The following is a 14386-nucleotide window of genomic DNA, read 5'->3' as shown; positions in this document are numbered from 1 at the left end:
ACGCAGTCTTGTATGCTCAACTCGCTAAGAAAACGTGCCGTACTTATCTCGGAAAGGCAACAAGCTTCCTCGGATCTATCAAAAACTAACTGCCTTGGAGTTAATTTACAGACAACACGTGTTATTGGAGCGTACATCTCTATCGTCCCTGGTTTCTAGGTAAAAGGAGAACTTTTGCTCTTGAAATTACGGATGAAGCTCGGTAGTTGGATGAGGTAGGGACTAATGCTTTTCTGGAAAAGTTCCTCCCAAAGAGACAAGTGTTTGGTGTTGACTTTTTTCGTACGTAAACAAGCACAAACTACGCGATCATGCGTCTCCGAACCCGCCTCCAAAGGATCTCATGGCGCTACTCGTCGTCATATATCAACAAGGCTATGTCTTGTGGGATTCTGAGTCCACTGCCTAGTCATGCAGTAAGGTCCGACCTCAGTACACGCCCCTAACATGCGCCCTCCGCTCGAAGCATATAATGACCGTAATACTCCTGCTAGACAGGTCAAGCGAAGCTTCACCCGACTTTCCTTCACCCTGTCTTGGATGAAACGCCGAAATGCAGGAAAGGATGGAATTTCTCGCAAGAGTGCTAAACCTAGCGGTAAGGCAGATCATCATGATTTTCTCAAGTGTGGCGCAACATTAATTTTATTGTGTAGAACCCACAGTCAAACCTAAGGCTTCGAAGGCTCCCAAGGCTCAGACAGAGTGCATGGTTCGTTTCATGAATGTTCATGATGTTTTCGGCATCTAAGCTTTCGCGCAGACCGTTTGGCGACACGCGGGCAGGCATTCGGCTTCGAGGGTCCAAGGGCAGCCTAACGTTCAGTACCATACCTTCGACTGGGATTCTCACGCAGGAACAAATTCGGTGTCCCTGGCACCTGCGATTGCTCCGTCGAGCACCTCCCAGGATTCAGGTTAGTTGCGCTCCCACTTGATGAAAATCTTTGTCCAATCAATCTAGGCGCGTTTGATTCAGGGACGGACAGTATTCACTCGGAACCACTTCGCACTGGGACCGGGATATGGGCAGCGAGGTCGCCCTTTCAATCGTATGTCAAGTGCAAGGTCTGTTTGTTAAGTACTTCGGTTCAGAAGCAGCGTCTGATACTTTCGTACAAGGTCCTCTCGTGGTGTATCTCGGAGCTCACGTCCTGAAATATGCTCGACTATGACGTCTGATGGAATGGATGGCTCAGACACCGAATCATCTCCATTGCCATGTGTAACCCCGCCCTTGCAAAGACTCCGCCGGATCACAATGCACAGAAGTGCACCGTCATCTCCTTTCTATGACGGACAGAACCCCGCTTTCGGACTGAACAATTTCTCCAACCACCGGGTTCCACATGCAAGGCCGTCCCTGCAACGACAACGTCGCATCACATTGCATGGAGACTCTACTTCACCCTTCTCCTCTAACGACCTCAGCTGGCCTCAACTGTCTCATTTCCTGCCTAATGATGCCGGTTATTCCAGCATGCCAGCCCCTCCTTCGCTTTTTGCTGAATCATTTCCCCCCTCAATACCTTCGGGTTCGGCTTTCAGTTCAGGTTCGGAATACAGCGCGCCTGATGCTAGCCTTCTGTCACCGCCATCTATGATGCAGATGCCGTTTCCGTCCATCCCTCAAACATCTACCGTTGACGTTTATGACCCCACATCCTCTTCCATGCGCTCTTACTCTTCACATGACCCTTCACTTACTATGGAGATGGGTCAGTACTGTGGATCACTGGCATCCACACCTCCGAATCAGTCCATTTCCAGTCCGGACAATCCTTGGGGCATCCCAGCTGGGTCTTTCAGCGTTATGAGTAGTCCCAACAACCCCTCCCTCATAAATCCTTCAGACATTGCTACCAGACAGCCGACACAGGGTACAAGAAATATCACAGAATATGATCAGTTGTTTCTCCACGACCCTCGTAATACGTATTCTGCAGGAGTTAATCAAGTAAATTACGACATCCCACCTTACGCCGGGTCTCCCTTCAGTAGCAGCTCTTACACTTCAGAAAATTACACGCCGTATCAAATGCTACTGGACTATAACCCAATCCCCCAGACTGCGCCATCTCTCCGCTACTCTCCGGGACCCCAAAATGCTCTACAACTAGAGTTTAGTACAGCAACTACGGACTTGCCGACCGCCGACGTGTCGGAGACTGGCCCCCTCGACCCCGAATTGTTGTTGATGGACTTTTATGTGCCCCAAAATACTAACGAGCAATAATGTTTTCCTTAAGATCTCTCTTGAATCTAAAACAATGACTACTGTAGCCTATAGTATTCTTATTTCTTATATACCAAATTCCTCGTTATCAAGTATTACCATTAGCTCTTTACTAGTTTTACTCTTCAATACTACAGTAGCGAAATTTTGTGCATCATCAAAGGTAGAGATGGCGGAACCTCTTCGCTGTTACCATATCGAGACTTTATCGGGTGGACGCTCCCGGTGGTACAAACACCGCCAAACTTCAACGTCCTCTTCCGCCCATCATGCCCGTTCCGTGGGAAGCATTACTTCCGTTCGGTATGGACACAACTTCCAGATATCTTCCGAGCCCACTCACACATCTCATACAGCACTCGCTACCGTTATGATCAGCGCGGCTGGTACACTGTTTTCAGCATCCCAGCGTTTCCAGAACCTCGGCAAAGTTAGTGGATATTCTGCTTCTTAAACAACGATGTTCAAACTTTTGCCCAATGCGTTTTCAGCCCCCACGATACGGTATTGATAGCTGGGACGAGATGATGATGAAGCGGGACAAAGTCTTGACCGGCCACGTCCGGGGTCAATCGGTGAGTATTCCGTTTGGCTGGAGGCTACACAATTGTCATTAATTGGTATCATGACATACAGGATAATCCTATATCTCCCTCAATAGACGAACTCCGACGAAATCTTCATGCTTGACCGTTGTCACTTACTCTCGTGACTGAGCAGAGAACTTCACCGGTAGATGTCTCTAGCCCATGCCGATGACCTGTTACCTCCAAAGTATCTGGTTCTCTAGACAGTCCAATCAACAGTTACATTGTCTACGGCTATACAGCATCTGACCAGATTTGTCTGTTGAGTCACTGCGAGAAATTCCACCTGCTTCAAACTTTGAGGCACTTATAAACACCGAAGTTTCATCAAGTTGACTCTAAGGCCGGCACGCGTATCTCTAGATCAGTTCCACATCATGTCATGCAACCACCACTGGGCTTCTTCTTTGGGGCCTATACCAGGTGATGCCAGGGTTTCTGGACGGATAGATCCGTATTTCTGTCCTTTCAACGAGGCTCCCATGCTTTCTATCTCCTCTATCAATCCATCGCTAAGAGACGCCGCAGCGTTTGATACGCGAATAGAACTTTCCAGGATAATGCCGTGTTTCGACTGGATTTCTGCTGCCTGGGTCGATGGTGAGAGACCTTACTTTCGGTGGGGTGAAGGTGACATACCTACGTTGCCCCATTCAAACATTACGCTCTTCGTATATGTGAACTCGGGCGTCTGTCCGTACGCCCATTCCCAACTCTGGGACGAGAACATCTATCAAACCTTACAATCTACACTTGGTTAAGAAACCTACCGATAACTCGGTAACGCCCTTGTGAACATCATCTAGATCTACCAAGTCGGTAGTTTCGCTTATGTGTTGCACCTATGATAGTATCAAGAAATGGTCATTTGGTGGGAGAAAGAAATCCTTACCTCCTCGTTAACGTCGTACGCGCGGCGGAACTCACTAATCGCGGCCTCACAGAACTGCTCGTGGCTTATATTAGTATCGTGTTGCCTGAGATTGCACACTGGTGACGGCACAGAGGCCACGCCTTTCGTAAGCATGGAGTCCTAAAAAATCTGAGATTAGTTATTGAACTCTGAGGCCATGGGAGCGCCGTCGCGAGAAAGATGAGTAATAGAAAGACCTCTGAAGTTACATGTCGGACATGCCCTTCTGTACAAGGCACTCCGCCGTTACTCATGACGGCCGTTTACGCCCTATACCTAGCGCTACGAATAAGCACATCCCACTGAGGGGCAAGTGATATACTCAAAAAAGAGTCAAAGATGACACAAGGCGGCCACCGGACAGAGGTGCGAATAGAGCTGGATCTGGGCCTCTTACAGAAATCGTACCCACTTTTTTTGACCGTAGAAGCTCACCCAGCGTCTCAAGTTGAGTCGATATGAGCATAGTTCCATGGTGATAAGCGCGGTTTTTCACGATCTTGTAGGCTGAGCCCGAGATGTGCTTCAAACCGAGAATGAAATAAGCGACCTGCTGATGATCATGAGACAGCTGTATACATATCTTTTTGCCTTCGATACAGATGTCGTTCCTATCATTAACGTGAGCATCTACCCCCAGTGACCGTACAGCCCGTAAGATGATCTGTGCAGTTACGCTTCGGTCAAAGGAGTTTCGGTGTAGATGGATGGAGTAATTGGTGTTTCCCAGGTCCTGATATCGCTTCTTGAGAAAACGATACGTCTGTAACAGCAATAACACGTACATGATAGACTGTACCACCTCCGCTTCTTCTACGCACAAATGGGACCGAAGGCCTATCCCGTAGAGCAGTCAAGTTGATTTCCTTCCAAGGATTTTGATTTCGCCCAATAACAACGCATGGCCTTTCGCGGTATAGAAAAAGGAGAGGGTCTTGTGGAGCCTTGTGTCTAAAAAGCCTTCAGCCCAATCTTCGTCATATTTTGTTGCCAAAACCGAAGTGCAGGACAGACCAGTCTTCGACGGAAAGATTGAAGTATGGATCTGTCGACTGAGAGACGTATATCGAGTGCCGTGGTATAGAAAACGTGGAAGACAAACGCCTAGAGAGGACAACCGAGCGTTTCGTGACACGTCGGACGATGCTTGAGGACAACATCACGATACCAAGCGCGAATGTGGGGCCGTGTTGACAGTCGGCTTGCGGACCGTGACAGCGATGCCACGGGCCGGAATTGTCCGAGCTGGCTTCAATCACACAGCAGTCTACCAGTTCCATATATACGCGAGATTTATCTCAGACTATTGTTGTTCATAGATGACGCCCGGGGAAACTATTACTATCTCAAACTCTGCCATGATCTATCATCTTTCATTGTCCCGCTCAAGTTGACTCTAGCTTCACATGGGAACATTGCATTAAGCACCAATTCCGAGTCTTTAATTGTCGCTGAAAATGGTGCCGCTGTTACTTCTACATGATCAGATCGCGACAGGTTATACTTCTGATTCTCGCCTTTGGGGTCCTACACAAGGTATGGGGAAGTTGGTTACCCAGCTGCGGATGCGGAGGTGGGGTCACACCGATGCTCCTGCCAGTGACCTTGGAGCGCACTTAAGATCTCTCGTAAATTTCCAAAAAAGAAGGGTGAAGGAACCACAATAAGGTATGCCTTGTCTATAGATAGTACTAGTACTGCAGTATACCTGAGAAACTTGAAGAGACCCGGGTTCTGGATCTTTTAGTACCTTTCAACCGTCAGAGCGTACGACAAAGATGCATCGTCAGCGGCTAGAGTTTTGGTCGTCGCAAAGTCGGCATTGACAGGGTCCAAGTCGCCTCATCAGTATCGAGTCTTCATGGCAACCTGAAAGAACGCCAGGATATGTAACATAGTCTGAATTGACCCCGTCTATAGATCTCGTATGGGTTACGTTCAATAGGATCTACCTATTCCAGCACCGTACGTATGATGAGCGTTGCGGCAAGGGGTGTTCATAAGGCTCATAACCGAGTGATTCACACTGAATCTAGCCCGCGGAAGCAAGACCCAAGAGGAGCCATCGGGAATAGGGTCACATCGTAGCTTATAACGAGAATTAAGAGGCACCCTTCCCCACGTGAGGGTGCGCCTCGGAAACGAGTTCCAGCGTGCGAGAGATCATACATGAACATAGATCGAATCCTAGCAGCCTAGCTTTTTGATCAGAGGACAGGCATGATTCTGGGCGAAGCTAAGAGAACGTTGCTCCTATACAAAATTCCGTGCGAGTGGTTTGAAAGTCAACAACTGCAAGGAAACTTTCTAAAAGAGGTTCAGCGAAAACCGCTCACACCACGCACTGTACGGAAGCACTTGCATCACCTGTTCAAGAATTCCAGTTGTAATATCAGGAAAAATGGACTGAGGTGCCCACGGATGTTGACTGAACACCGAGGTACTCTAGGCGCAGAAAACGCGTCGCCGTATCGAAAGAGACGAGCAACAAAAGGAAGAAGGAACCACCCGACGCAGCATTCACCATCTTATTGATGGCTCCTTAAATGAATGCTTAATTGTTTCTCCCCACTTGATATGGTTGATCGCATCATATTCTGGGTTTTGAACAGAGTCTTGGCTGCGTGAGTTTGAGACGAAAGAGTAAGGGAACTTCGGTGGAATCACGTACGGAAGCCCGAGGTCGACATCTCAAAACAATGGTTTGAGACTCACAATATCCGTTCAGTTTCTGATTGACGTGGTGTGAGTTGAAAAGTAGAAATGTGTCTGTCGCTATGGCGGTCCAAAGCCGTTTCCGCATTCAACCAGTTGGGATACGTCTGCTCAGAGCCGACGCTCGTTATATGTGGTTTACGGTCGAAGCTGTCATGTCAAGGAGGAACGAGACCAGCATTGATAAAATTAAACCGCTAGCAGTCGTCGGACCATGGTAGGCCATGTCGAATGTTAACCTTTGGATAGTTGCGGAATGCGACACGTAACCGTGTTGTGGTTACGCGCTAATATTGCTTTTTTTCCCACTGAATATCTGTTGATACAAATATCAGCAACAAGAATAATGATTTGTCACACGCGAAGCGGTCCATTCCAGCGCACACATATGGTTGGGCATGTACGGTAATGAAACAATGTAATTCCTTTCAAACGTACACGTGAATGTTGCCGTATGAAGACAGTCAAACGGATCAAGGATGGAGAACAAAGCTCTCTGGCATTCACCCTGTCAGAGCGGTTCCTGCACGGCTGGCTTAATCGTAGACATCTTATTTGGATCTGCAGCCAAGACGCCGTGAGTAGGACAGGGTAAGAACTCTGCATACGGTTCCAGAAGGGTGATGCGCTTCCAACCCTTGAAGACTAAAAGGGTAATCTGTTTTTCCATCTCCTATTGTCGCGAACCAGTGTCATGAAAAATGTCCTATCCGTGTCAGCATGTGATGGCCGTCAAGGGGGGAAACGTTTCGCTGATATGATGGCGGTCTTTCGAGGTGAGAAATTTGACCGTCATGGGGAACCGTCTGGTGAGGGTATCACGTATAGCCTGCATGGAATCGAGGCGAAGACGCTGGTCATTCGGAACTCTGCAGCATCAGTAACCTGAGGCCTGAGATTCGGAATCGAGGTCACTGGATGACACTTTTCGGAACTACATGTATTCAATCGAGACCTCAAAACCCGACTAGGCTGCCACATTACCTGCATAAAGCATCCACGAGACCATATTTCCGCGGATTGTCTCAATAGTTTTCGTCAAACAGGAAAATCTGAGCCCTAAGGCCTAAGGTGGCGTACAGTCAAGAAAGCAACTCGCGTCCGAGGGCAGAACGTCCAAGGATCAGTACTACTCCTAGTCAGATGTCGCATTATGCTGAAAGACCGCGAATAACCAGTTTAGGACACACCGAGTAATATTCAGAGCGGGGGCAAAGAAAAACGTGTGTTTTGGCCAGACTTTACGGTCGATATTACTATCTGTGTGATATTTCCTTGGTTTCTCCAATGTCCAGTGCCAGATAAATATACCAAGATGCGATGATCCACCGAGCCAGCCAGTGGGTATCCTGAGGACGCATGTGCGCATTGGGATTCGTCGTGAGACCGCCTATGGGAGGGGGCGTTGAACATCAACGTTACGTCGACGCACACGTTTCTGTCGCAGCAAATGGCATGGACCGATTAGGAAGGTTACAAATCACGCACGCGAGATAGAAGTCTCACCTAACCTTCACCAGTGATGCGCCTGACTATAAAACGTCCAGGACCTTGGGGGGGGCACCATTTTTTCACCCCGCTTCTTTGACTCACTACCCCCGTCTCCGTCGTCCGGCCATGAACCAGTCAAGAGCCCTTCCAGGTAGGCATTCTGCATAGAATGTACTGGACGCCAAGTAACTTTGTGAGCGTATCCGTAGAGTGCTGGGGACACCGAGGCGTGAGTAGAACGTGCGATAAGTGAAGGGCGACCCAATACTGAAGCGACGTTCAAGGCCTCAGCAGCATTTCCTGAGAACACACTCGCAAGCTTTGAAGCTGCCATTAGGGATGGGGCTGAAGGCATCGAGAGCGGTATTTCATGCCGTTGGGTTTCCGCGCTTTACGCCCCGTAACCATCGTCAGCAGACGTCCACGTATCGTTGGATAACGTTGTTATAATGTTCCACGATCCGGGTAAGGCATACAATAATCCCCTTTAGAGTCAGTCATAGCTGACGTACGTCCAACAGACCTCCAACGAACGACTGACTCGATAGGTAAGCTGCCGCTGTCCGTGCCGCCGGATGTGAGCTCATTGCGCCGCAGGTAAGATCAAGGAGCGTAGATGGTATGGCCAAGATGGAATGGAACACGTCCGGACAAGAAAGGCACCTGTCCAAGCTATTCCCACCTTCGCAGAGACCGTGGCATTACTCATGAAGGTCGGTGAATTCAGTTGTCGTATCTCTGGAGGCTAATCGAGTACCTCTCCCCCACCCATAGTCTGAAAACCTGCATGTCAAGTTCAACGTCGATGTGAAGCCCCAGAACGACCCCGAGCGATTGTTCAAGCTGATGAACGAGATCATCTCGTCTCAGCCTGACTGGGAGGTCAACCTCGCTCCAAGAATTCTCCTGGGACTTTGGCATCCACGATTCTTGGCACATGCCAAAGCTCTCCTGCCATACTGCAGGCGATCGCATATCGGAGAAAGCTTGTACCTGTCGCGCAAGTACTTCTGGGACGACTGCGAAGTCTTTTCGGTCAGGTTTAGCGTGCTCACGTCGGCCGATGGTCAGAAGTAGGTCCTTTTCGCCTTCTTGTCGACGGTGGCTGATACGTCGACAGGTTCAGAGATGAGTGCAAGACGGCAAACAAGAAGATCATGGTATGGACCGTTAACAACCCGGAGCACATGATGGAGGTAGGTTATATATAATTCCCTTCCAGCCACTCTATCTTAGCGCTAACTATACACAGGCAGTCAGATGGGGTGTAGCTTCGATCCTCACCGATGTGACGAAGACGTGGCTTGATCTTCGTACTGGTTTGCAATGTAAATTGGGCTAGGCTCGAGAGATAACAATCGCTCACCTATATTTCTTCAGCGGACTATGACAAGATCGGAGCTCAGTATGGGCGTGGTTTCTTGTGGACCACCCCGTATTACTACACGCCCTTCTTGAAATTCCTGGGATTCGCATCGCAGAAGAGGCTGGAGGTAGTAGCGGGACCGTTTGATCAGTTTGCGATGCCCGCTGCTATCAAGGGGGCGGCGTGAGGAGAATATACCAGATAAGCTTATACCGTAAACGTAGACGTTAGACATAAACGAGGGTGAGGCATATTCCCTTGTGGTGGTAGGGTGGTAGTGGTCATCAGCTCTTCATTTTTTGGACTATTTCATATTACATCTACAAATGACTCGTATGCTTTCCCTATTTCACCGCTTTTTTCCGTCCGCAGATAAATCAGTATGGTTCATATTGAGTTTTTGAACAGTAATCGCAAGCAAAAACGCCACAATACAGTACAGCAAGTGCCCATGCGCTATCAATAGGCTGTAAGTGGCTGTAATGTTAAATGGACAGCTTCCTCTACATTTGAGAGGACCCCAAGGACAGCCTGCGGTTGCGCACTTACTTTTAACACAGAACTGCTAAAAATAATTGGGCCCGTCTGTGACTCAAAAAGATGTAGAGAGCAAGAGACACAAAGTGAGTTCTTTTAGTGGTTGCAATGATGGCAAGAGAAGCGGGAACACAGACCTAATACATAAGAGAGCATCGTAATTATAGCAGAGCATTAATAATCCTACTCGCTGCCAGGCTAAGCGCGGTGATCACCAAATATATGATACTCTGTTCGCCCGTCAGAAACAAGGTGCTCCCTAGGACTATGGTTCCATATAAATAGATCTCCTTTGAGAACAGAAGGTTCTGGTCAGGAAAAAAAATGAAATGAGAACACAAGAGCATGGCTTACCACTGCAAGGGCCTCCAGAGCAGCTTCATACCACGGCCATAGTCCGTCCCAGCGCACGGTGAATGTGACTTTAACTGAGGGCAAATGCGGGGCGGTTGATGCTGAACTATTGGCGTCTGGCCGAGCACGGTGTTGGACGCTGGTCCTCCCTTTGTTCATATCCAACATCTCCTCTGTTCCCACTGGCAGCAAATTCAGCGACAAAAGGTTATCCGCAGTAGTTTCGTCGCGACGCTGCTCAGGCCAAAATTTGTAAGGCAGAAGCAAAGCTTCCCTCCAAGAAATCTTTTCCTCTTGGAACGTCATCGAAACATCTTTTGCGACGACAATCCAGCCTAGCATGACGATCACTAGCCAGCCCACACACGCCATTGGCCAGCAAAAGAGTAACCACGAATACTCGCATCGGAACGTCACCATCGTTATTGAGTCCACAAGCCAGGTCCGCCATAGCGTAATACCTGCGAGTGTCAGGATCGCTAGGTCTGCAAAAATACGACCTAGGACACCTCGTAGAGAGGTATATTGTCGAACGCGTATATTCCATGTGATTGCATGTGATGAAGAGACGCGCTGGATTGGCTTGGGAGAGAGCTGTCGGAACAGACCTGAGGGAAGGCCAATCCCAAAAACGCACATGGCAACTGCGCGGAGTGGCGAGGAGATGAATGTTTCGACGAGTTCAATTGGACCAGCGCCTAAGTATGCATTTTCGTCACACGGTTTATTCGAATGAAAGGGTAATCTTTCGACTTACCGACCAAAGCGAGGACTGTCGGTAAGACGGCTGAAATGCTCGCTCCGGACGAGAGGCCTGCAGATTAAGAATTCGTAATCGTGCCCATGATGCAATCTATGAAGTATGCGCATCTTCCTGCTGCGTAACTGAGGGAGGAATTGCTCGCGAAACATTAGTTAACTGCGTATTCAAGCGATGGGTCTTGGGAGCCGACTGAGCGTTGGAATCCGTGGACGCGTATCGTAGAGATGAACGCGACAAGGAGGATGGCTGTATGCAATCGAGTCATGGTGGATTCGGGGGGAAATTGGCTGGAAAGTAGGGGGTAGTGGAAGAGATGAATGTATTGACAATGATAGCGTTTCAAGCTCAAGCGCTCAAGTTCAAGGTCCAAGAAACGCCTGAAGTCCCGATCAGTACTTCGTTCAGTTCGGTTTTGTCGCTCGGTTTGATATCCGTCAATTGAATGTCATAGCCATAAGCGGGAGGAAATATGATCGATGAGGCCTTGTATATATAATATGGTCGTAGTATACCAGCATCCGACAAGACGAGAAAGATGCTTGCTTCTTTGAGTGAAAATCCTTACGGTCCACTGAGATGAGCGACACGTTTCTGTATGGCAGATCGATTCAATCAACATATTTGATTATCTTAAATGAAAGATACATTAACATCAGCTGCTCTGTATGAAATCCATAACAGAGGTCAAATCGACGTACTCGAAGTAGCTGACATGGGAAAAGAGTAAACCACGTCCTTCCTATAACGGCGTTCTCTCAGAGGGTGCCCTCGCGGGAGTTTCTCGTAGGTTTGCTTACAGCTAGACACAGTGTCGATAACAGATACGGTCTTGTGATCATCAGATTCACAGCCTGGATGAACCTTATGCATGAATGATAAGCCTATTTTTTCAGTAAAATCATCGAGAATAAATATCAACATACCTAGCAAGTATAAAGGACAACGTTTATAGGTGGAGGAGAGCTTAGGAAATATTGGGGGACAGTCTTCGGGGTCTTCCTTCATATTTCGAAGACATTATTTGAATAATTTATAATAAATAAGTATTTAAATAGATAATTATCAAATAAGGGACATCAACCAGACCATATGGATCACTTTTCCTCTTACTCCACCGGCCAATAATTGGCCTTCGCCAGTGCGGCTGCGTTCTGACTCGATACCGTGTTCAGGCGCAGAATCGCATTTCTTCTTTTACATATTTGACGGCATTCATTTTTTAATGATGAACAGCCCCCCTCACCTTCGTCGGACGCACCGAAAGCGTATCTCGGCTCTCCGTTTGTCGTCCGACACGACGTCAACGCTTCTCGAGTACATTCCTGCCAGCAATTGGCAAAGACCTGAACCAGAGACCCCTTCTGATTTGCCACCAGGTTACCCAGACAGCGCGGAAGAGGCTGACGAAGATACTGATTCAGATTCAGGACAGGAAGTTTACTTGCCTCCACGACCAACCGTTTCAGCGGCGACACCGTCACCATCGCCACGTCGGAAGCGGCGAAATCCTGCCCTCAGGAGGAGGCGATCTGGTCCAACGTCCACCGATCCTTACTTGGATTCTCTGCTAGAACGCAGTGTTCACGCTTTAGAAATGTCAAACGCGCTATTACAGAGCTCGATATCTACCCAGACAAGCATGTCGACCTTACTATCGTCAGACTCGCCTGCAGACTCCACACTAGAGGTCAGTGCGAGAAGGCTATCGTCGAGAATACGAAGTAATCGAGATATTCACGATGCTTGGGCCGGCGATCTTGAGGAGATCAGCCACGGTGTGGATTGCTTGTTCGACGATAGTAGGAGGCGACATAGCGGGCACTCGTTGGGGCCTGAAGGCAGCATCAGCATGAGCTTGCCGACGTCCAGCTTGCCGCCTGAGATGCATCGACATTTGCATCGAAGGCGTTCGTCAACCGAGTTTCGTGCTGCTGCGAACGAACCTCACTTGCGACTGGAACCACAAGCACGGTCACAGCTGGTGTCTCCACCCCCTAGGGCTCTGACGCAATACGTCGTTAGCAACGGCGACGACAGCACGATTATCTTACCCTCGACCCTTGGCCTTCGGTCCGCTCCTTCCGCGTATCCTTCTCCCACATTCCCTGCCCCGGCGCCACCGCCTTCATCAGTTCGCGCTTACAACATGCTGTCATCTTTAATGACCCGGCCCTCGTCATCAGGGTCGTCCACTCCCTCGTCTACATTCACGTCACCTTCTTTCCTTTCTCGACGCGGTTCGAGCGTCAGTACCGAACGCGGAGGCCATTCTTGTTCCCCTACGTCCCGTCTTAGAATAAATCAGTCCAAATCACCGCACCAATCCAAATCTCCGGATTGCGAACGAAGAACGCTTCCAGAATCACTGTCTAACGACATACGTTCTCGTTCTCGAACCCCGAAGCTTACCATGTCGCCTCGCCGACCTATGACGCCCACTATTGAGGAATCTTCTCCCTCATCTAGTTCATCAGACGGCTGTCCTGCCAAGCAGACGGTCAGGTGTCTTCGTAAGATTTTGGATGAACAACCTCCACCGCCAAAACCTGAACCCAAAAAGGCTCCCAAATTCATGCCTATTTCCCCCGCCCCCCTTGCCGAGGCTGGAACTTCCACTGCTACTGCCTCCATATCTCGTCTTTTCACCAAAGCCATCCACTCCTCATCTGCTCGTCCACCTTCACCACCTCGACATTCCGCTCTGAAGCAATCGTCTTCTTCCAACACCACCCCTCGTCCTTCTCCCACACCTACGCCCTCTACTCTGAGCATACCGGATTTACTTGGGCTTTCCATCGGGGGCACCGCGAGTTCCAGTTCTGGGCGCTCGACGCCCAAACGTATCAGCTTTGCTGAACTGCCAGAGTCATACGCTGGAACGCGGCCGGGTAGCAAGTTTGCAGACAAGCAAAAGAGGCGGAAGAGTAAGCGGAAAGATAAGAGGGCGGAAGAACCACAAAGTTGGTGGCTGGGATGGTTGATGGGCAGTGGGGCTCCCTCGGAGGATCGGATGGAGGATCGTATGAATAGGGGGTGGGGTGGAGGACGTGGTGCCTATGGGTCTGGTATTGATGATTGGGCTGTTTAATGACTTTCATGACCGTGGTACGTTGCTTTTTGTTCTGCTGTCTACTGTTCACTGATTATCCCGCGTAGATGCTTTTTTTTTTTGGTCTTATCGCTATATTTTTACCCGTTCTTGGTCGTATCGTTGCATTGCTTCTTATACCATCCCATTTTCACGTCTTTTCGCATGTATCGTGATATCGAATCCGTCGTATTTCACGGCCTGCGTGCATGTTTAGTTATCGTTAATTATCTATTAACGCACAGTTGTAGCACTTTAGACGTTGTGCGTCTGTATGCTCATTCCGAGTTTGTCGCCTCAAAATGTAGCATATGCATGTTGAAAGAAATAGCCTTT

The 14386-nt window shown here is 48.9% G+C and overlaps 6 protein-coding genes across 6 annotated transcripts; 4 read left to right on the top strand and 2 right to left on the bottom strand.

Moving 5' to 3' along the window:
- Window positions 1-867: 867 nt before the first annotated feature.
- Window positions 868-2657, top strand: EV420DRAFT_118897 (uncharacterized protein). The gene is made up of 3 exons (XM_060466275.1): window positions 868-917; window positions 965-1068; window positions 1123-2657. The coding sequence occupies exons 2-3, from the start codon at window positions 1055-1057 to the stop codon at window positions 2234-2236; spliced, it is 1128 nt and encodes a 375-aa protein (XP_060333356.1). The 5' UTR covers window positions 868-917; window positions 965-1054; the 3' UTR covers window positions 2237-2657.
- Window positions 2506-2926, top strand: EV420DRAFT_1639914 (small secreted protein; the record flags this gene model as incomplete). The annotated part of the gene is made up of 4 exons (XM_060477030.1): window positions 2506-2539; window positions 2593-2666; window positions 2728-2811; window positions 2873-2926. 4 exons carry the CDS (start codon window positions 2506-2508, stop codon window positions 2924-2926), a joined length of 246 nt encoding a protein of 81 aa, XP_060333355.1.
- Window positions 2927-3187: 261 nt separating this feature from the next.
- EV420DRAFT_1761852 (uncharacterized protein) lies at window positions 3188-5040 on the bottom strand (the record flags this gene model as incomplete). The annotated part of the gene is made up of 8 exons (XM_060480679.1): window positions 4751-5040; window positions 4522-4696; window positions 4320-4469; window positions 4149-4256; window positions 3716-3856; window positions 3594-3665; window positions 3467-3538; window positions 3188-3412 (listed from the first exon to the last, which is right to left on the bottom strand). The coding sequence occupies exons 1-8, from the start codon at window positions 5014-5016 to the stop codon at window positions 3188-3190; spliced, it is 1209 nt and encodes a 402-aa protein (XP_060333354.1). The 5' UTR covers window positions 5017-5040.
- A 3028-nt stretch (window positions 5041-8068) lies between these two features.
- Window positions 8069-9495, top strand: EV420DRAFT_1619163 (PLC-like phosphodiesterase; the record flags this gene model as incomplete). Its single annotated transcript, XM_060475445.1, has 10 exons — window positions 8069-8093; window positions 8152-8171; window positions 8227-8305; window positions 8360-8407; window positions 8464-8490; window positions 8540-8655; window positions 8717-9015; window positions 9063-9138; window positions 9195-9270; window positions 9323-9495. 10 exons carry the CDS (start codon window positions 8069-8071, stop codon window positions 9493-9495), a joined length of 939 nt encoding a protein of 312 aa, XP_060333353.1.
- Window positions 9496-9741: 246 nt separating this feature from the next.
- Window positions 9742-11907, bottom strand: EV420DRAFT_1526236 (uncharacterized protein). The gene is made up of 6 exons (XM_060472411.1): window positions 11886-11907; window positions 11661-11843; window positions 10957-11013; window positions 10200-10897; window positions 9983-10135; window positions 9742-9893 (listed from the first exon to the last, which is right to left on the bottom strand). The coding sequence occupies exons 2-5, from the start codon at window positions 11830-11832 to the stop codon at window positions 10007-10009; spliced, it is 1056 nt and encodes a 351-aa protein (XP_060333352.1). The 5' UTR covers window positions 11833-11843; window positions 11886-11907; the 3' UTR covers window positions 9742-9893; window positions 9983-10006.
- A 125-nt stretch (window positions 11908-12032) lies between these two features.
- EV420DRAFT_1526219 (uncharacterized protein) lies at window positions 12033-14225 on the top strand. Its single transcript, XM_060472410.1, has 2 exons — window positions 12033-14069; window positions 14123-14225. The coding sequence occupies exon 1, from the start codon at window positions 12185-12187 to the stop codon at window positions 14048-14050; it is 1866 nt and encodes a 621-aa protein (XP_060333351.1). The 5' UTR covers window positions 12033-12184; the 3' UTR covers window positions 14051-14069; window positions 14123-14225.
- Window positions 14226-14386: the final 161 nt, after the last annotated feature.

This window comes from Desarmillaria tabescens, assembly GCF_030435595.1.
Source record: "Desarmillaria tabescens strain CCBAS 213 chromosome Unknown EV420scaffold_10, whole genome shotgun sequence".
NCBI lineage: Eukaryota > Fungi > Basidiomycota > Agaricomycetes > Agaricales > Physalacriaceae > Desarmillaria > Desarmillaria tabescens.
This window is presented reverse-complemented; position numbering and strand designations above follow the sequence as displayed.

Coding starts and splice junctions, on each gene's coding strand:
- EV420DRAFT_1526236 (XM_060472411.1), bottom strand. CDS start 11,832: ATGCATAAGGTTCATCCAGGCTGTGAATCTGATGATCACAAGACCGTA. Junction 10,898..10,956: donor GACAGTCCTCGCTTTGGTCG/GTAAGTCGAAAG, acceptor ATGCATACTTAG/GCGCTGGTCCAATTGAACTC. Junction 10,136..10,199: donor CTCTGGAGGCCCTTGCAGTG/GTAAGCCATGCT, acceptor CTGTTCTCAAAG/GAGATCTATTTATATGGAAC.
- EV420DRAFT_1526219 (XM_060472410.1), top strand. CDS start 12,185: ATGATGAACAGCCCCCCTCACCTTCGTCGGACGCACCGAAAGCGTATC.